This window comes from Podarcis filfolensis (genome assembly GCF_964270895.1).
Source record: "Podarcis filfolensis genome assembly, chromosome: 10".
NCBI classification, from domain to species: Eukaryota; Metazoa; Chordata; class Lepidosauria; order Squamata; family Lacertidae; genus Podarcis; species Podarcis filfolensis.
Genome location: NC_139612.1, coordinates 58,486,265 through 58,504,142, shown reverse-complemented (window position 1 = coordinate 58,504,142; position 17,878 = coordinate 58,486,265). Strand labels below are relative to the sequence as shown.

Genomic DNA, 17,878 nt, shown 5'->3' with positions numbered 1-17,878 from the left:
TCATTATACAGAGGCAAGGGAACGCTGAGTGTATTTACATATGCACTCTGCACTGATTTCAAAAGGCTTAAGAAACTACTGGTTAAGAAACTACTCCCATGGTTAGAAATACTCAAAGAGAAGAGAAGCCAAGAAGGGTGTGAGTTTCTTGCAGGTGAAATATGAAAAGCATAAATACAGACAATTCCAACAAGAAAGAAAAGTGGGAAGCATCTAAAGAAACCATTCAGACTCAACTGCCATTACTTTAAATACAGAGAGAACTGTACAAATGAAATTCTAATTAATACAAGCAGGCCTCTTGTTCCCTATGAATTTGACAAAAGAGAAAGGATTATCAGGAAGCCCTCCATCCTGAAACACTGTATTAAAAAAATTAACTATGGTCCATAATTTCCCCTTACCATTTCTCATTTGTGACTCACACACAAGTGCGTTTTCTTCTGCCTTCTCTCTATGAGCAACAAATAAAATAAACAGTATTGTTAGGAAATGATATAGAATCATAGAACTGTATAGTTGTAGAGGTGGAAGGGACCACAAGGGCCATCTACTCCAACCCCCTGCAATGCAGGAATCTTTTGTCCAACATGGGGCTTGAACACACAACCCTGAGATTAAGAGTCTCATGCTCTATCGGCTAAGCTATAAAGCAAATTTAAGCAAAGTAATACATTCACTGCTAGAATGAAACAAATACTGCCACTGAAATGTCACAGCACTTGGTAGATATTGATGTAGCTCAGTTTTAGCATTAGAAGGCAAATCATAGGCTACATATGGTCATAAAGTTCAATTTGAATTCAGGTCCCCTTCAGAAGGCTTTATATTGAACAAGACCTGTTCACATTCATCCCCTGTTACTTATGCCACAACCTTTTCATCATCCCCTTCATTTTCATTACTGTCAACATTTAGATTGTAAGCTCCTCTACTCTGTAAAGCATCATGTACTCAGATGACACTACACAAACACATGCATTTGATTATCTTTGGTTAATATTTCAAACATAGCATTTCTTTACCTTAAGAGATTCTCCTCCAGTAGTTTCTTTCGTTTTGGAGGTCGCCCACGTCTTTTTACTATTTTTCCAGGAATGTTTTGAGTGCTTGTCTGTATCCCACATCCCCTGGAACACATTGAAAAGTTACAGAATAGCTACAGAACATGATAGTAGCAGTTGGCAAGAGCAGGAGGGTAACAAGAGAGCAGTGACCATAAGAAGCACTGAAACAGCTGCTAGGAGTCAAGCTAGGAAAGAGATTCGTTCCAAGGAAGGTATCAGAACAGAAGGGCACAGTTACTTGGGAAATTAATTCAACAGTGGGCATGACTCTTTTTCCAGCAGGTAGTAAGTAAGTGTGGCAAAATGTGTCTCAAGAGGCAGAATTCTTAAGATCTGCAAGGCTGTACTTGGTTTTAGCTGCCCTATACAAGAACCACTCTGGTATAATGCCTAGAGTAGAACTTTCTCCAATTTCCAAGTGCCATCTTTGTAATGGATTCCTTGTGAGACCTTGAAGCAGTCACTTTCTTAGCTTCACTTCCCAGCCTGTAAAATGAGAACAACAGCTGCCTATCTCAGAAGGCTTTTGAAGGGGCTTTTGAAGGCAAACAGAATAAAAACAATAAAATACTCTGAAAACTCTGCATATTTTGTAATTAAGAGGAAATAAGTAAACTTGTTGATTTTGTAGCCCTTGCAGTGGTCCTCCAATCACTATTCCTTTCATAAATTTGCTCCTTTGTGGCACTCTCATCCACCTTCTCCTTGCTACAAAGGTAAGTTTGTACCTGTCTGAAGGCATTTCTCCATTTGGTTTCATGGGTTCTTCTTTGTACATACGAGTGCCGTAGAAATACCAGTAGAGGGCACCGTTGCCATCCTCACCCAGCGGTTCCACCCGAAGACTATCTGCATCCAAACCCTGTATTTGAAAGCAAATATACAAAAAGACAACGTTGGAAAACCAACCACCAACACTTGTCCACTAATATTGTTTAAAGTACAGGCATTTCTGGGGTTCTGGACAGCATATAACGTGTTTGAAAAAATAAACCATCCTTTCTTGGCTAAATAGAAGTTCTTCATGGTCACTTCATTTTGACAATGCCCTCTTTTGTGCTCCTAACAAAGATGGACAAATAACACTGAGTAGCTTTTTATGCAGCATGAGACAATCATAGAACAGTTTTGCACACAATATTTGATTCAACCAATATATCCAACTTCTGTTGGTCCAGCACATTTTCTGCTGTTCAGTATCACTGCTGCATTTGTTGAACCCATCTTAAAACCCTGACTGTACCCACCAGAGGTGGTGTACACAGTCAAACCTCATCTTGCCAAAAAATGGTCAGATGCGTCAATTCACTCTGAGATTTGTGCGCTACAAATATATTCACAAGAAAGGCTAATTAAAGCTTGCTAAAGCCAAACCCAAAGTGGCCTCTTATACCTTTCATAGCAAAACAGCAGGTGGGCTCTCCCTCCTCAAATGCCAAAATTCTAAAGTTCCACAAAGACCATACTTGGCTTCAGCTGCAAGCAGGTGCATCTTCTACCACAGTATTGCAGTAACAAGAGAAGTCACACCTGCTGAACGTCTCCCTTCAAGCAGCAATGAAAGGACCTTGTCTGATATAATGGTTGCCTGCACAACACTGTTCCGGGGATTATTTCTAAAGCGGCATTATGCATGAAACTGGTCATCCTTGAACTTTTTTTGGAAACAACCTGATTGCAACACTGAATTCCTGATAACTCTTGGTCATAGATACTTACTGAAAAAATGACATGAGATAATTTATTCCAGTGTAATGACATTCAAATGGATTAATTGAGTGGGATACTTATAAAAATGTTTTCACCTGTGGTTATGATGGTTGGCTGATAAACTCACCCTCTATCTGCGGTAACGAGCCACGTGGTGAGGCAGGCTTTACAGCTCCTCTACCACCTCACATATATGTACATTTCACACTGTGTTGCAAATCCACACTGGCTACATTCAGACAATCCTACAAACCACTGTTTGGATCATGGCTTAGTGTTGTACATGCTCATTTTGCAGGGGCAAAACTAGGCTTTATTTCACCCGTGTCAAAAACCCCAGTTTGGGCCCCCCCATTTGTGTACACACACACACACACACACACACACACACACACACAGAGGGATCCTCAATGGGAGCCTCAATGGTGCCCCTCTTGAAGCTTCACCCAGGTCAAAAAAACCCCAGCTACATCTGATCTGACAAAGTGTGATTTTAGTCAGTCTCTCAGACCAGGATCAAACAACGGTTTCTGACATCACACTTTATAGAAAAAACTTGCTTTTCATTTTAAAAGAAAAATAAATAAGCCTGCACATGGAGGAACACATTAATATAATGCTTATTTCACGATCCCCCAAATCATGGTCTGGATTTAGTCACTATGAGATTATAAGCAGACACCTCACAGTAAATGGCCATCCGTAAGCCTCAGCAATGTCAATAAAACATTTTAAAATATCAACAAATAGGTTACATACATTGAGTAACAGAAATGATACAGACAATTTTGTTGAATGTGGCATCCTTTAAAAAAATACTTTACTGATAACCCTGAAAAATGGAAAGCAATGAAATCACAGATTGGATTTTGGCAAACTTAAATAGGCTGGAAGGAGGGCGTAACCCTCCCTTTTGTAATTGTTATATATTGGAAATCAATAAAACTATATTTATTTTTAAAAGACAACAAGAAAAAGCATCCGGGCCAAATGCCCAGAAGCACTTTTCAAGAAAAGATATTAACTTTCCTTAAAATGCTATGCCTTCCTTACAGTTATTTTAATTATGATTAACACTTGCAACTTGAGGGCCACATTTTATGCAAAGAACAATAAAAATACCTAGCCTCTCTTAACTAGTAACACAACACAGCTGCTGTTGGCATTCACAATAACCACTGTATCTAACAAAGGCTGGGTTCTATGACCACATGCACATACCAATGCCTATCAACCAAGCATAGTAAGGGAACAGTCTCTCCAAAACAACTCAGATTTTACTACTACCTGTAGTTTTCAAAACTAGCAAATGCCTTGCGAAGACACTATGCAGAGGTGTGTGTAAATAACTCCCAACAACAACAAAAAAGGAACGAAAAATAAATTACAGCTAGAGACAGTATAGTGTTGCAAACGAAAAGTTCCCACGTGTTGATGCTTAGTCTGGCAATCAAACAACAACAAGGGAATGCATGAAGCTGTAGTCCAGAATACTTCCTACCTGACATTAATCTATTAAAACTCAGATAGCTTCTCAGTATTTCCACAACCACCAATGAGCCTTCTTTAACACAGAACACTGATTCACTGCAAAAATACACACGAGGCATCAGTAAATCAAAGATACCAGAGAGCAATATCCAATTTCACACACTTGTTTCTTCAGGTTGTCCAGTTTGGGAAGACTAAAGACATCAAACAATCTAACAAATTAAGCCACCTTTTAAATGAGCTTAGTAACAAAAAGTGATATAGAATGTACCTATGAACACAAAGTGTTAACTTCTTAGTGGAAAGTGTGTACCATTCCACTTTCCAGTTCCCTATCCAACATCTGTCACCACCCAACACACCTTGAGTAGGTCAAAGACATCATCAGCATCAAGTCGGTAATCACAAAGGCGGTGCAGGATCTCCACACGAGTGCGCAAGGGTAGCTCTTGGAAAGTAGATTCTCGTAAGGGATTGGGCTTCCCTTCCTCCAGTTCCCAGCGATAGTTGATGATGTCTTCCAGGTAGCCATGAAATGTCTGAGATCTAATAAAAAGAACATATGTTCATAAAGTACCTTACACAACCTGATGAGGAATTCATCTTTAAACAGCTGACATATATAAAAATTCTGTTTTGGCAAACAGGCACTTCAAAACTGGTCCAGTTCCTTGCATGTGGTTAGGCTTACATGCTCTGCTTGTCTCACAAAACAATTTATATCAAATAGGACAATAGTTAGGAGTTATCCTTTCGTATAATTTTTTTTTACAATGATTTTTTAAAATAATGATTCCCATAAAGGCATACATGTAGAAAATTCTGTAAGATTGGTAAACATTTGTTGTTGTAAAAGAACAGCTTTTTTAAAAGTGGAACAAGGGTAATGGACTACATTTATCAGACTGCTAGAGTATTTGTCCTTAAAAGAAGCAACTAAGAGAGGGTAGTCTAGCAGCCCCCATGAATTTTCCATTAATATATTGAATCAGAAAGTTTTATATGTAAATCAAATTTAAATCAAATTCAGCATTTATTGGCATAGTTTAGACAACAATGCCATAAAAGATAAATAAATAAAACATCCATAAAACACTGGCAATCCAGACATATAGTGTAGTGCTATATGTATCAGAACAGGAGTAGGAAACCTTTTTGGTCCAGCAAGTCACATCTTTATCTCCTTCCACCCTTTGGGCCAACTTTGACAAGTGGGCAGGGCCAGTCACTTGTTACTCATCTGACAGACACCTGACAAAGCTGGTCTGCAGGTACGGGGAAGATCAAAAGGCTTGCTCAGCTTTGTGCTCAGTGCTTCCCAAATACCCCCAAACCAGCTGATTATTGGGCATTTGAGAAGTACCGCATAATGGTCTGACGAAACCCTGTGCTTGGCTTATGGTTATATGATGTGACATACAACATCAGGTGAAGGCTTGCTCAAAACATCCAGCCAGGTCATGTCAGGCCAAATAAGTTGTTTTAAATTTTTAAAAACCCCATAATGTGTAATACTGTGTTTTAATATTAATGTTGTACTAATTGTTGTAACCAATCCTGGGAACTTGGGGTGAAGGTGGTTAATAAACTGTAACAATAACAACTGACTAGTTTTGTACCACACATTTACCCTACAGCTACCAGGTTACTGGTAATTAAGAATCCAGAGAAATAAATGAAATAAAAATGTTGGTGGTAGCAGGGGTTTAGGTTTATTATTACAGAGAAGGAAAGAAAACACACCCTTCCTTCCACAATTTTTAATATGCTGCACACTGCTTGGTTTTTTTTAGTATTAGCAGTCTATAAAAATAATATAAATAGAAAAATTCTGAGATTTTTTTTCACTCAAACAATCTCAAGTAACTAAAAACTGAACCAAGTACAGTGGTACCTCTGGTTACAAACTTAATTAATTCTGGAGGTCTGTTCTTAACCTGAAACCGTTCTTAACCTGAGGTACCACTTTAGCTAATGGGGCCTCCCGCTGCCACCAGCGCATGATTTCTGTTCTCATCCTGAGGTAAAGTTCTTAACCCAAGGTACTACTTCTGGGTTAACGGAGTCTGTAACCCGAAGTGTTTGTAACCCAAGGTGTTTGTAACCTGAGATACCACTGTACAGTTATGTAAAGGAGACAGGGGAATTACATGATTACCTATGTAGTTAACCCAAAGAATTCAGAAAGCGTTTTATTTTCTTTGCATTTTCTTCCATCCTGCTAAGTATCATGACACCAAGAATGAAATTCTGGATATAATAGCTTTATAAGAAACAATTAAGAACATCTTCCCTTGAGGCAGCTCAGCAGATGTTCATACTTAGAATCTGATGATCACTGTACTAGCATTTCCTCTCAACTAGAAACTTCCCTCAGCCCATTGCTCAGCCCTTAGAAACAATGCAAACCCTTTCGTCACAGAAAATGGCTTGGTTCACTTGCGGATAGGGTTGACAATAATTTTACTGATTCCCTGTGCCTTTAACAGCACCTTGATCTACAGACAGAAGCAGGCGACAATGTCCTTCTCAAGGCATGAAAAGCTTGACAGATTTCTGCAGATCAAACTGCTGTTATAGACTAGACTTTTTGTGGAGGTTAGTTGGCAACCACATTTGCTGAACTCTGCATATCCTTCAGGATACTGCAGATATGCACCCTAAGTGATCCTGTAAGCTGTGGTGACAGTGTGGCTGCAGCAGTGGCTGTATTCATCAGGACAGGGCTGGGGGGGTGAGGTTGTGGTGCAAGGCAATCACCACCAACCTGACCCATCACCGTCTCATGCAACAGCACCAGCAGGACAGCATAGTGATGTGTGCCCCCTCTCACTACTAGCTATTTTTTGCTTTTTATAGAAAGATCTTGGTACTTGGAGACTTAGGGAAGTGACACAGGAAAAAGATTTTTTTATAAAACAATTATTTTGCAACAAAACAGGTAAAGCAAAAGATGTGTCTGGAGATAGAATTCTTTCAAGAAACAGTACATTTATATATATTAAAATCAGTGGATGTTACAAGCTTTTCGACAAGATGGTAAATATGTAGCTAATATTTGCTTTGTTCCTTAATGAACTAATTGCAGAGATGTTATAGTTGAGGTGTTAATACTTTGGTTCTGAAACGAGTTGGCACTTTTTGTCAGTTTCCTTTCTATGAATCTCACTCCTGAGGCTCCTCTATTAGTGTAATAGACTACGGGATCACCACACCATTCCCAACTGGTTTCAGAATATTTGTCTCACTCTCTGGAAGATCTATCCCATGTATACTGAATTTAGACCCAAGTAGAGTGTTCCCTTACAACTCCACTTCTCCCTTCTCCAGTTCAGCTTTCCAGTTCTCACTTGTATGTATATTTTTTAATGACATTAGTCACTGTATTTTAATCTATCACCTAGTTCAGAGACCTCCTTCTCTGGCTGTAGACATTTTCCACAGGGTGGGTGCTACACACAGTGTAGAGGCTATACCAGTGGCGGAACATGTCTTCATGGTGTCTGGGGCGGGTGGCATGGGCACGCCAAGGGTGCAGAGGGCAATGTGAGGAGGATGCAACAGGGCAGGCATGCACCCTCCTTTCAATGATTGGATTGATTGGAAGGGCGTGTGACTTTTGTGTCCTCCTCTTGCTGCCCTGCCACTGCTCTCCCAGAAAAATGTGCCCGGGGCCATCGCCCCAGCAGCCCCCCCCCAGCGCTATGCCCCTGGGCTATACTCCTATCCAGCTGAATGCCAGGAAACCTATTTACACCTGCTCTCCACCCCCCACCAAGAGCTGTCTCCAGCAGTCTGGCTAGCTGTACCCACAACCAATCAGAGTGAGTCTCCAGCGCAGTACTCTGGAAGCCACACCACTCTGGTGGAATTTGACAGCACAGCATCACCAAATCTCTGGTCTACTTGAGCTTTCTGCCACAATAGGTAAAGCTCTCTCACTCACACACCACTGCTGCTAAATTGAGCACAACCCACAAGTTCATATTGCAAATTGCCTAGTAATTGAAAACTTCAATTGACAAGTCACCACCCCAAGGCCCCAAGTTATGAAAACTTAGAAATATCTGAAACATTAGACTTGCTTCAGTCCTGTGGTAACAACCAGGACCAGACTGTTTTGGCATTACACCTGAAAGCAGTTATGGCTGGGATGGGTGGAGATATAACTCTTAAGATTAAATATTCAAATTCAAAGTTCCATGTTTAGAATCTCCTTTAGCAAAGTAAAATGTGGATTTAGAATACTTAATTTTAAACCTTAGTACTAAATATAACAATCCATTTCTCTGTACCTGTTGGCAAGCAGCACAGATAACCAACTACAGTCCATTCTTAACCTGAAACTGTTCTTAACCTGAAGTACCACTTTAGCTAATGGGGCCTCCCACTGCGCCGCCAGAGAATGATTTCTATTCTCATCCTGAAGCAAAGTTCTTAACCCGAGGTACTATTTCTGGGTTAGCAGAGTCTGTAACCTGAAGCATCTGTAACCCGAGGTACCACTGTACTGAACAAAGCACCACAAAAAAACCCAAACACCCAAAAAACACCCATGTCCACCACAGACATGCTTGTGGAGTCAAACAATTACTTTTATGACTGGCTCACATATAAACATTCAATGATTTATCATTCCCTGAAACTGCTGACATCAACAATCCTATTAAGAGACCCCTGGCCCGGATTTCCTCCAAGTTCCAATCACTAAATGATTGATGACACACACCCCTCTCAGAAGCCATTGACCATTTAAGATTATCATTAACATTCAGTAAGACTGTCATAATGGAAACCTAACTAAGAAATAATTCTTCAGCCTGTTTTGTTTGTTTTTCTCTGTCATAATTGAGAACTGGATTTGAAATGCATTATCTGAGCATACTTTTTTCCAGTTCTACATTAAGAACATGTTTGGAAAGCAGCAAAGTTTATCAAGTTGTGAACTGTTAGCTTGTGTTTGGGCTGATGAAAATATTTATTTAAAAAAGAGTCTAGCTTTTAAAACTTAATTAAACACATGTGATAAAACCCACCAAGGGGCTTTTTTTAAGACTCTGAAGGGGAAAATATGAATTACTTTACAGCTTGCCACAACTTTTTGCTAATTTTTGACAGAAACTGAAAGAAAATCCATTATTAAGATGAATCAATCAAATCTGGTGCAAACTGAGTAGCGCATACTTCACAGCAGGAAGGTATTTCCAAGAATTTTTCACCAACATCAACCAATTGAAGAAGAGATAACTGATTAAAACTTTAAATTTTTTTAGAGCCAATTAACATATTTCACATTGTACGCCTAAAAATCACTATGTATGCATACCTAATATGTTTTCAGTGAGAGGGATCATATAGTAATTATAGGGATCCATAGTTGGCATCATTCCTTATGTATATATGCAATATCAAAAGTGTTTATACTGCTATGTAATGTGTATGTGAATCTGCTTTGGCTGATCCATTAAAGCAGCCCCCCCCAACTTGGTGATAATTAGTACCACTTGAAACAGTGTCCTCAAGAGTTTCAGATACCCATCAGCCCCAGCCAGCAAAGCTATGATTGATAGGCATTGTAATACAATATTTGTAAGGCACTAGATTGTGAAAGGTTGAGTTAAACCTCCTAGTGCTAAACAATATGGTTGTTGAGAAACGAATAGAAATGGGTGTCCTCAGCAAATTATTAACACTTGAATCCTGATGAATCAGAGCATTTCAGACTGGCTAACAGGAGCAAAATTCATATGCTCCTTGTATGTGCAGCAGCAAATATCTGAGAAATGTGTGTGTTGGGTAACATGATTGAAAATAGGCAAGAAAATCTCAGTGGTTGTTCTTTTCTTTTTTTCCATTTCTTCTTCCTGTTGAAACAAACATACTGAGCCATGAAATTTCCCATTTCCGGAAGATGGCTAGGATTTGAGCATTTAATTCCCATTTCCCCCAGGGAGAAGAGTCTGTTGACTCAACCAATCATCTTGGGCATTTCAGTTTGACTTTTACATAAGTGGTTAAAACCAGAAGCTTCCGCCCTTCTGCCCCACATAAGCCGCAATGAGCCTCTGTTCTTAGCAGAGCACTCCAGGTTCTCTTGTCAATTTGTGTAGACTACCACTGAATGGTTGTTGCTTTGATTCAGGCTATAATGAGAACCTGAAATGGGAACCAGATGTTTGACAGAATTTCCAGCTACCCTCAAACTTCAACTTTATCTTTCCTTCTGTGGTAAGTCATTTTCCCAAACGAGCCTAACCATTTGCTTTCCCAAACAAATATTATTTTTTATCCTTGCTTTTGAATATCACTATTAAGATTTTTTAAAAGAAAGAAAGAAAGAAAGAAATTGCATTACACGAAAGCAATGGTATAAATAAGCAGAAGCACCATGACTCTTTCATAAATTGATAGGGAGCGGGGCATCATACTGGAAGAAAAAGAGGGTTGTTCTTCACTTTGTTTACACTGTGACAAAGAAAGGCAAATACATTCAGGAATCTTGTAGAGGTTACCTGGCTAAAGCTATCAGCATTCTGGAAGAACACTTGCTAGCTGACATTTTAAAAGTAAAACTGGCAAGACTATTTCTATTAAATAATTTCATACACAAGGCCTATTCTGAACACATTTATTTATTGACTTTAGAAAAGTTTTTCAATAAAATATTCCCAAGGTGGGGAAAAATAACAGTAATAAAATCAGTGAAAACAACTATCAAAGTAAGTATGTATTTTCAACTGTAATGGCAAAGAAGCAATTGTAGTGTTGATAGATTCAGCAGCTAAAACTACAACTACCCAGAAACTACAACTAATCCAGAATGCAGCAGCTAGACTGGTGACTGGGAGCGGCCGTCGAGACCACATAACACTGGTCTTGAAAGACCTACATTGGCTCCCAGTATGTTTCCGAGCACAATTCAAAGTGTTGGTGCTGACCTTTAAAGCCCTAAAAGGCCTAGGTCCAGTATACCTGAAGGAGCAGGGCCTTCTGGCAGTTCCCTCGCTTGAGAAGCCAAGTTACAGGGAACCAGGCAGAGGGCCTTCTTGGTAGCGGCACCCGCTCTGTGGAACACCCTCCCACCAGATATCAAAGAGAAAAACAACTACCAGACTTTTAGAAGACATCTGAAGGCAGCCCTGTTTAGGGAAGCTTTTAATGTTTAATAGACTATTGTATTTTAATATTCTGTTGGAAGCCACCCAGAGTGGCTGGGGAAACCCAGCCAGATGGGTGGGGTATAAATAATAAATTATTATTATTATTATTATTATTATTATTATTATTATTATTACTACTACTACTACTACTACTACTAAAAGCTAATGTGAATTTTTAAAAAAGTCTTCAAGGTTCACTTAAACTTGCCAAGTTTCTTGACAATGGTAACAGATTTCTTATGGGAGAAAAGTTCCATTATCTTAGAACTATAACAGAAAAAGTCCTATTGGGTGTTGGCACTTATTTTATGGTAATAGGCACTTGAAATAAATTGTTGCAACTGGATTGCAGTATGTGGAATGGGAAAAGGCACTCTATCAAGTATCCCAGCCACAGGCAGCATGGGATTTTAAAAGTACCAGCATGTTGAATTTGGCACTCAGTGGAGTTTACAAAGAGTTCTTGTAGCCCATATATGATATAACTATCTTGGCTGCTATATTCTGTAAGAGATGGGTTTTCTAAACCTTTCTCAAATGTGCCACACAGAGCACATAATAGTAGTGTAGGCTGAAGGTTACCAGAGTGTGCACCACAGGAGTCAAATCCCCCTCTTCAAGGGGTTTGGCTGGCATATCCAAATTGACACAAGGTGCTTCTAGCCATTGCCACAACCTGTGAATTGAAGGAAGCAATTGTTTTGCGGGGAGCATGACTCCATCTAGAATTTCCAACACATAAGAAAAAACTGGCATTTCCCAGCATAATAAGCTGTTTTGTATGGCTTAAACTTTGATTTTTATCTGCCCTAGTGTTACTGACCCCAGACAAATGTTCAAGGATGAAAAACCTCCATAGCCGATTCAAGTAGAAAGGAGAAATAGCATCAAGTATCATCAGCATACTGCTGGCAACTCACTCCAAAATTTCGGACAATGTTCCCCAGCAGTTTCATGCAATGGTGAACAGAACAGATCTCTGTGGGATCCGATGTGATCTAATGCAGACAGTCCTCCAAGCACCATTTTCTGAAACCTCCCAAAGACGTTGGAGTAGAAGAATACCATGGCTGATGGCATGGATAAAACTGCTGAGATCAGGGGAATTAAGATTACTACTTGCAAAGCATCATGTGAACAATGCTTTCAGAGGAGATATGTTTCTGTCCCCAAAGCTTTCAAAGTTAATTTGCACAGGAGAGATAATAAAGACTAGAATAACACGAAGGAATTCTTTTCAGTGCCTGCTAAAAACATTCTTATTTAGACAAGCCTACCCAGATGCTTAGAAAGTTGAGGGAATTTTAATCTGTTCTGGTATTTTAATTTTTGTATGCTTTTAAGTATGGTTGTAAATTTTTCTTGATTTCATTGTTTTACATTTTTGTAAACCACTTTGAGGCTTTTTACAATGAAATGGTGAGTGTACATAAGGTGTACATAAGGTAAGTGTAAACAGGGAAAGAACTGCATGTTAAGTTCCACGTGGCAAAGCAGTAAAATGATTCCTAACAAACTACCGTATTTTTCGCCCTATAGGACACACTTTTTCCCCTCCAAAAATGAAGGGGAAATGTGTGTGTGTCCTATGGGGCGAATGCAGGCTTTCGCTGAAGCCTGGAGAGCGAGGGGTGTTGGTGCGCACCGACCCCTCTCGCTCTCCAGGCTTCAGGAAGCTATCCACTAGCCGTGGGAGTCGCAGCTCTCCCACGGCTAGCGGAGAGCTTGCCTGCACCCAGAAGCTTGGGGCGCGCTGAGCTCAGCACACCCCAAGCTTTGGGCTTCGCGCAGCCCTCCGCTAGCCCCTAGCTTCTCCGCCCCTAGCTTCTGGGTGCAGGCAAGCTGTCTGCTAGCCGTGGGAGAGCTGCGTCTCCCACGGCTAGCGGATAGCTTCCTGAAGCCAAGCTTCGGGCTCTCCCACGGCTAGCGGATAGCAGCCTGTTCTGGGGGCTGGGGTCGGGGGAAGCTCAGGCTTCCCCCGCCCCAGCCCCGCACCTGGGGGGGGGGGGAATAATTTTTTTTCTTTATTTCCCCCCCCCAAAAAAAAAAAACACTAGGTGCGTCCTATGGGCCGGTGCATCCTATGGGGCGAAAAATACGGTAAATGGAAGCGAGCAAGTGGGTGGGAAGCTGGGCTGGGAGAGAACATGCAAATTTGCAACCCTTCCCAATTTACCACCTAAACCAAAGGTCAGGCCAGCTAATGGGGGTCAGTCCTGACCATAGTTGAATAGATATGCAAACAAATTAATTTGACACCATTTTTTCCCAGTACCGGGGTAGCATGATTATCCATGCAGCATCATATGATTAGGGGTGGGGTCATTCTAGTGCACTCATAAATGTACTGAGCAGTGAGTAGTTGCTGTCTATAAAACGACAAAACTGTTCACTGGCACTTACCTTTATAACAACCCCCCCCCCCAAAAAAAAGCCTGCTTCCATAGGGATGTCTGCTTATATAGTTTCTTCTAGGCTGGGAGAGGGCAATCTAAGTTCAGGAAGATGAAAGGGCAAGATGTGTAATGTTTCTCTCTTTGCAGCAGAAGGGAGCATTTTTCCAGTGACACCCAAGGTCATTAATGCTTTATTCTAAATTACTTGGCAATATTTTCTTCACAAATGCAACTTGTCTAGAAATAAATGAAGACTATGGGGAGGAGTCTAATGTGTGTTTGGATGACCTCATTCAGACATCATTAGTAGGGTCAGAAGAAGCAAAGAGTGTATCAAGAGAAAGAGAAAAACCTACGGGATGACTAATGTTCTCTCCCCTACAGCAATCTATCTATCATGACTTGTCAAAAAAGGGCTTGTTTCTGATTAAGGTCAACCTAATCTGAGTTACAGCTGCAGGCCTGACCCCAGACAGCCACAACGGAGCTCTTTGCTTATCTTTACTGGGAGGAGGAAGTCCAAAGGAGAAGCCTTCTGGCTAGTTCTAACAGCTTGTGAACCTATGAAGAAGTTAAGTCAAGCAAGGTAATGCAGCATACTTTTTCCACTAAGGACCTGTGCCTATCTATAGTCAGCTCCCAAAGGCAGTGCAGAAAAGGAACCTTGTTTACTTTCCCTAGAAAGAATTAAGGACAGTAAATTTACTAACTGCTATTAGCCATGGTAGCTATTATTCATATTCAAAAAAGTACAATACAGGCAACTCCCCACTTACATGGGGTTACATTCTGGCACCCCACACATATGTAAAAACCTCATAAGTAGGGAGCAACCTCTGAAACCTCTGAATACCCTTCTTTGCCACTCTCTCTCTAATTCAATCAAAAATACTGTTGCAAAAATATCCATAACTGGAAATGAAGCTCTGGGGCCGGCAGGAAGCTGGAGGACGCATAGGAAAATGGCCACTGCTGCGCTACCGTGCGCATCAAGTGTTAGGCAGGGGGGCTAAGCAACCTAAACAAAGCGCCACAGCACCATCAGCCTCTTCTTGGCCCTCACTGAAATCCTATTTGGGCTCTGGGGAGGGTCTCCTCGTGAGCCACGGGGACTCTCCTGCTCTCTCCCTCCATTTGAATTACCGTATTTTTCGCCCCATAGGGCGCACCGGCCCATAGGGCGCACCTAGTTTTTTGGGGGGGAAATAAAGAAAAAAATTATTTTCCCCCCCCCCAGGTGCAGGAACAAGCTGCTATCTGCAAGCCTAGGGAGCCCGGCGGGAACTCCCGCCGGTCTCCCCAGGCTTGCGGATATCTGCCCAAAGCCCGGGAGCACTGCTCAGTGCGCCCCAGGCTTCAGGATGCAGGCTGCTATCTGCAAGCCTAGGGAGCCCGGCAGGAAGTCGCGCCGGGCTCCCAAGGCTTGCGGAGAGCTGCCCAAAGCCAGGGGGCGTGCTCCGCTGCGCTCCCCGTGTTTCGGGCTGCAGGCTGCTGTCCGCAAACCTTGGGAACCCGGCGGGAAGTCGCGCCGGGCTCCCAAGGCTTGCGGAGAGCTTCCTGAAGCCTAGAGAGCGAGAGGGGAAAGCCTGCATTCGCCCCATAGGACGCACACACATTTCCCCTTCATTTTTGGAGGGGGGAAAGTGCGTCCTATAGGGCGAAAAATATGGTAAATTATTTGATTTGATTATGTCTCGGTGCTGCACGTATACACAGTCACACATGAGTCGATTGCGCGCAAGTGGGGGGATGCCTATATCTTGAAATATCAAGATGCTTTTAGCATTTTTATTGTAAGCTGCCTTCTGAAGAGGATTTGTCCTAAATTAATGTGGTTTCATTAAAAGAAAGAAAACAAAAGATGCTAAGCAACAGCAAGCTTGTGGGCCTCCTAGAGGCAGCTGGCTTGCCATTTTTGGAAACAGGGTGCTGTACTAGAATGACTTTTTGTCTGATCAAGCAGGATTATTCTTATGTGTGATTCCCAAGCCTGACTTAAATGTTGGGTAGAGACAAAAGCCTTGTGAGTAAGTTGTAAGTTATCAGCACTAGATGCAACACAAAAAACAAGAATTTCACATAAGATCATTGTGGTTTTTTTTCAGCCACTTCATCATAACTTGGTTGGGTTTTCTCAAATATGAAGTTGTAAAATTGGGGCAAAAAATCTGTTAGGAAGATAATTTAACCTTTGCCTAAGTCCCATCTGTTTCACTGCAATGCTTGATTTGAAATTAATTTTTTGAGCAAAACCAGTTCTAGCAATGCAATCAGGAAGTGTTGTGCAATCTAGTGGCTTATGAAAAGTACTCAGCTCTTAAATAGTCCACTCGGGGGCATTTCTTACAACCCAGGTAAGAATCCTACATTCAAGTACAAAATATACATATATTGTACTATAAGTGTGCTTTTTCCTTCCATGCATATTCAAGCAGGGGGCAGATATGTTCACAGTCACATCTCACAGGTTTCAGACACAAGACATATATTTTATGAGAGTGCATGTATAGTCTGTGAGAAGTAATCCTTAAGTAAGGGAAGGTGCTAGATAGTTTAAGCCAAGAATAGATGCTTTAACTGAGATTCCTGCATTGCAGGGGGTTGGACTAGATGGCCCTCAGGGTCTCTTCCAACTCTACAATGCTATTATTCTAAGAACTATTCAGTTAGCAAGGTAAGAGGCACACTTAAAAATATTCCCCTCCCCCCATCTATTCTCAAATAGACTTTAGTAACTAAAATATCACAGCCAAGCAAGTTAGCTGTTGATACAAGGACTCCAACAGCACTCCCACAGATAGAATTGGAAGAAAGTTGAAACAGCACAAAATCCCTTGGGAAGCTGGGGGAATGGAGAGCCGATGGGAGCCGTCTAATCTAATAACAGATCACATCGCAGACACATGTACGAGCTTGACAGAAGCAAATGCAGCCACTTAACCTAGAGATGACAGCTGAAGCAGGCTAGTTTCACTGCTACCTAAAAGGAGGAGACTGGAAAGGAGGAAGAGCTGCAAGGTCATTGCTAAAGCACACAGCCAGAAGAGGCCTTGATTATATGGGACTGCTTTCCACACCCACAGCAGAAGTATCTGACAATAGGGAACTGCTTTATTTCTCAGCCACAATGATACTCTCACACTACATTCACCCTAAGAAAAACACTATTACAAGTAGAGGGCCAGACAAATATCTTGAGTTCTAGAGCAGGGTGCTCCAAAACGCAGCCCAAGGCCTGCATATGACACTCGAGGCCTTTTTTGGCTGCCTTCAGCAACATTTGATGCCCCCTCAGCCCTTGCCCTGCCTTCCCATAGCCGTTAATTGAGGTGCTGAGCTTTGGGAAGGAGGGGTGAGGGCTCTGCCAGGGCCCTAGAGTCCTCTTGCCTCCTTGGCTAAGACTAGTTAGCGCTTTTGCAGCTTTGAGGAGGAGGTACAAGGGCTCTAGTACTCTTCCAGAACTTTTTGTCTCCTTCCCAAAGCCCAGCACCTCGCTTAGCTGACTTTGGGAAAGCAGCATGAAGGCTGGAGGCAGCATCAAATTTTGGCCTCATCCACCCCCACACCGGCAATAAGGCAGTGTGCGGCCCACAGTTTCCATGTCAAAGTACTCTTGCAGCCCACTTGGTTTGAAAAGTTGAGCGTACGATGCTACTGAGGCGGAGTTTGAAAGAGAAGTGGGCACGAAGATGGTTACGCTCTTCTCTAGGCATGTGCCTAGCACATGGGCTCCCCGCATGAGGGGAGTAGTACACCTTCAGAGCAGTTTCTTAATTCTAGAAGACTCTGAAATGCTGCTCTACCCAGGAGCAGATCTCATAAATGTGCCAGCATAGTGACCATGAAGAAGAAAGGACTGTTTGCCCCCCAGAGACAGGATGCATTACATTGGCCTCACTATATTAACTGTATCCTGCCAATATCTATCTATCAATCCATTCATCCAGTCAGCCCACCGTCTAACAAAATTTATATACCATTTGAATGTCATAAAACCTCTATGTAGTTTTACAAGAAATATTAAAATTATGAATAAACGTTAAAAACAAGTAAT

At 41.5% G+C, this 17,878-nt stretch overlaps 1 protein-coding gene across 3 annotated transcripts in view; it reads right to left on the bottom strand.

The window, feature by feature from the left end:
• Positions 1 to 17,878, bottom strand: part of CECR2 (CECR2 histone acetyl-lysine reader) — a 118,387-nt gene that overhangs the window by 32,334 nt on the left and 68,175 nt on the right. For all 3 annotated transcript variants that reach the window (XR_014538735.1, XR_014538736.1, XM_083572546.1), the window contains exons 3-6: positions 4,631 to 4,814; positions 1,796 to 1,929; positions 1,026 to 1,130; positions 405 to 454 (exon numbers count right to left, since the gene is read on the bottom strand). Coding sequence is in view for 1 of the 3 variants with exons in the window: in XM_083572546.1 (XP_083428672.1) it covers positions 405 to 454; positions 1,026 to 1,130; positions 1,796 to 1,929; positions 4,631 to 4,814 (473 nt within the window). In the remaining 2 variants the exon portion in view is untranslated. The remainder of the gene's footprint in view (positions 1 to 404; positions 455 to 1,025; positions 1,131 to 1,795; positions 1,930 to 4,630; positions 4,815 to 17,878) is intronic.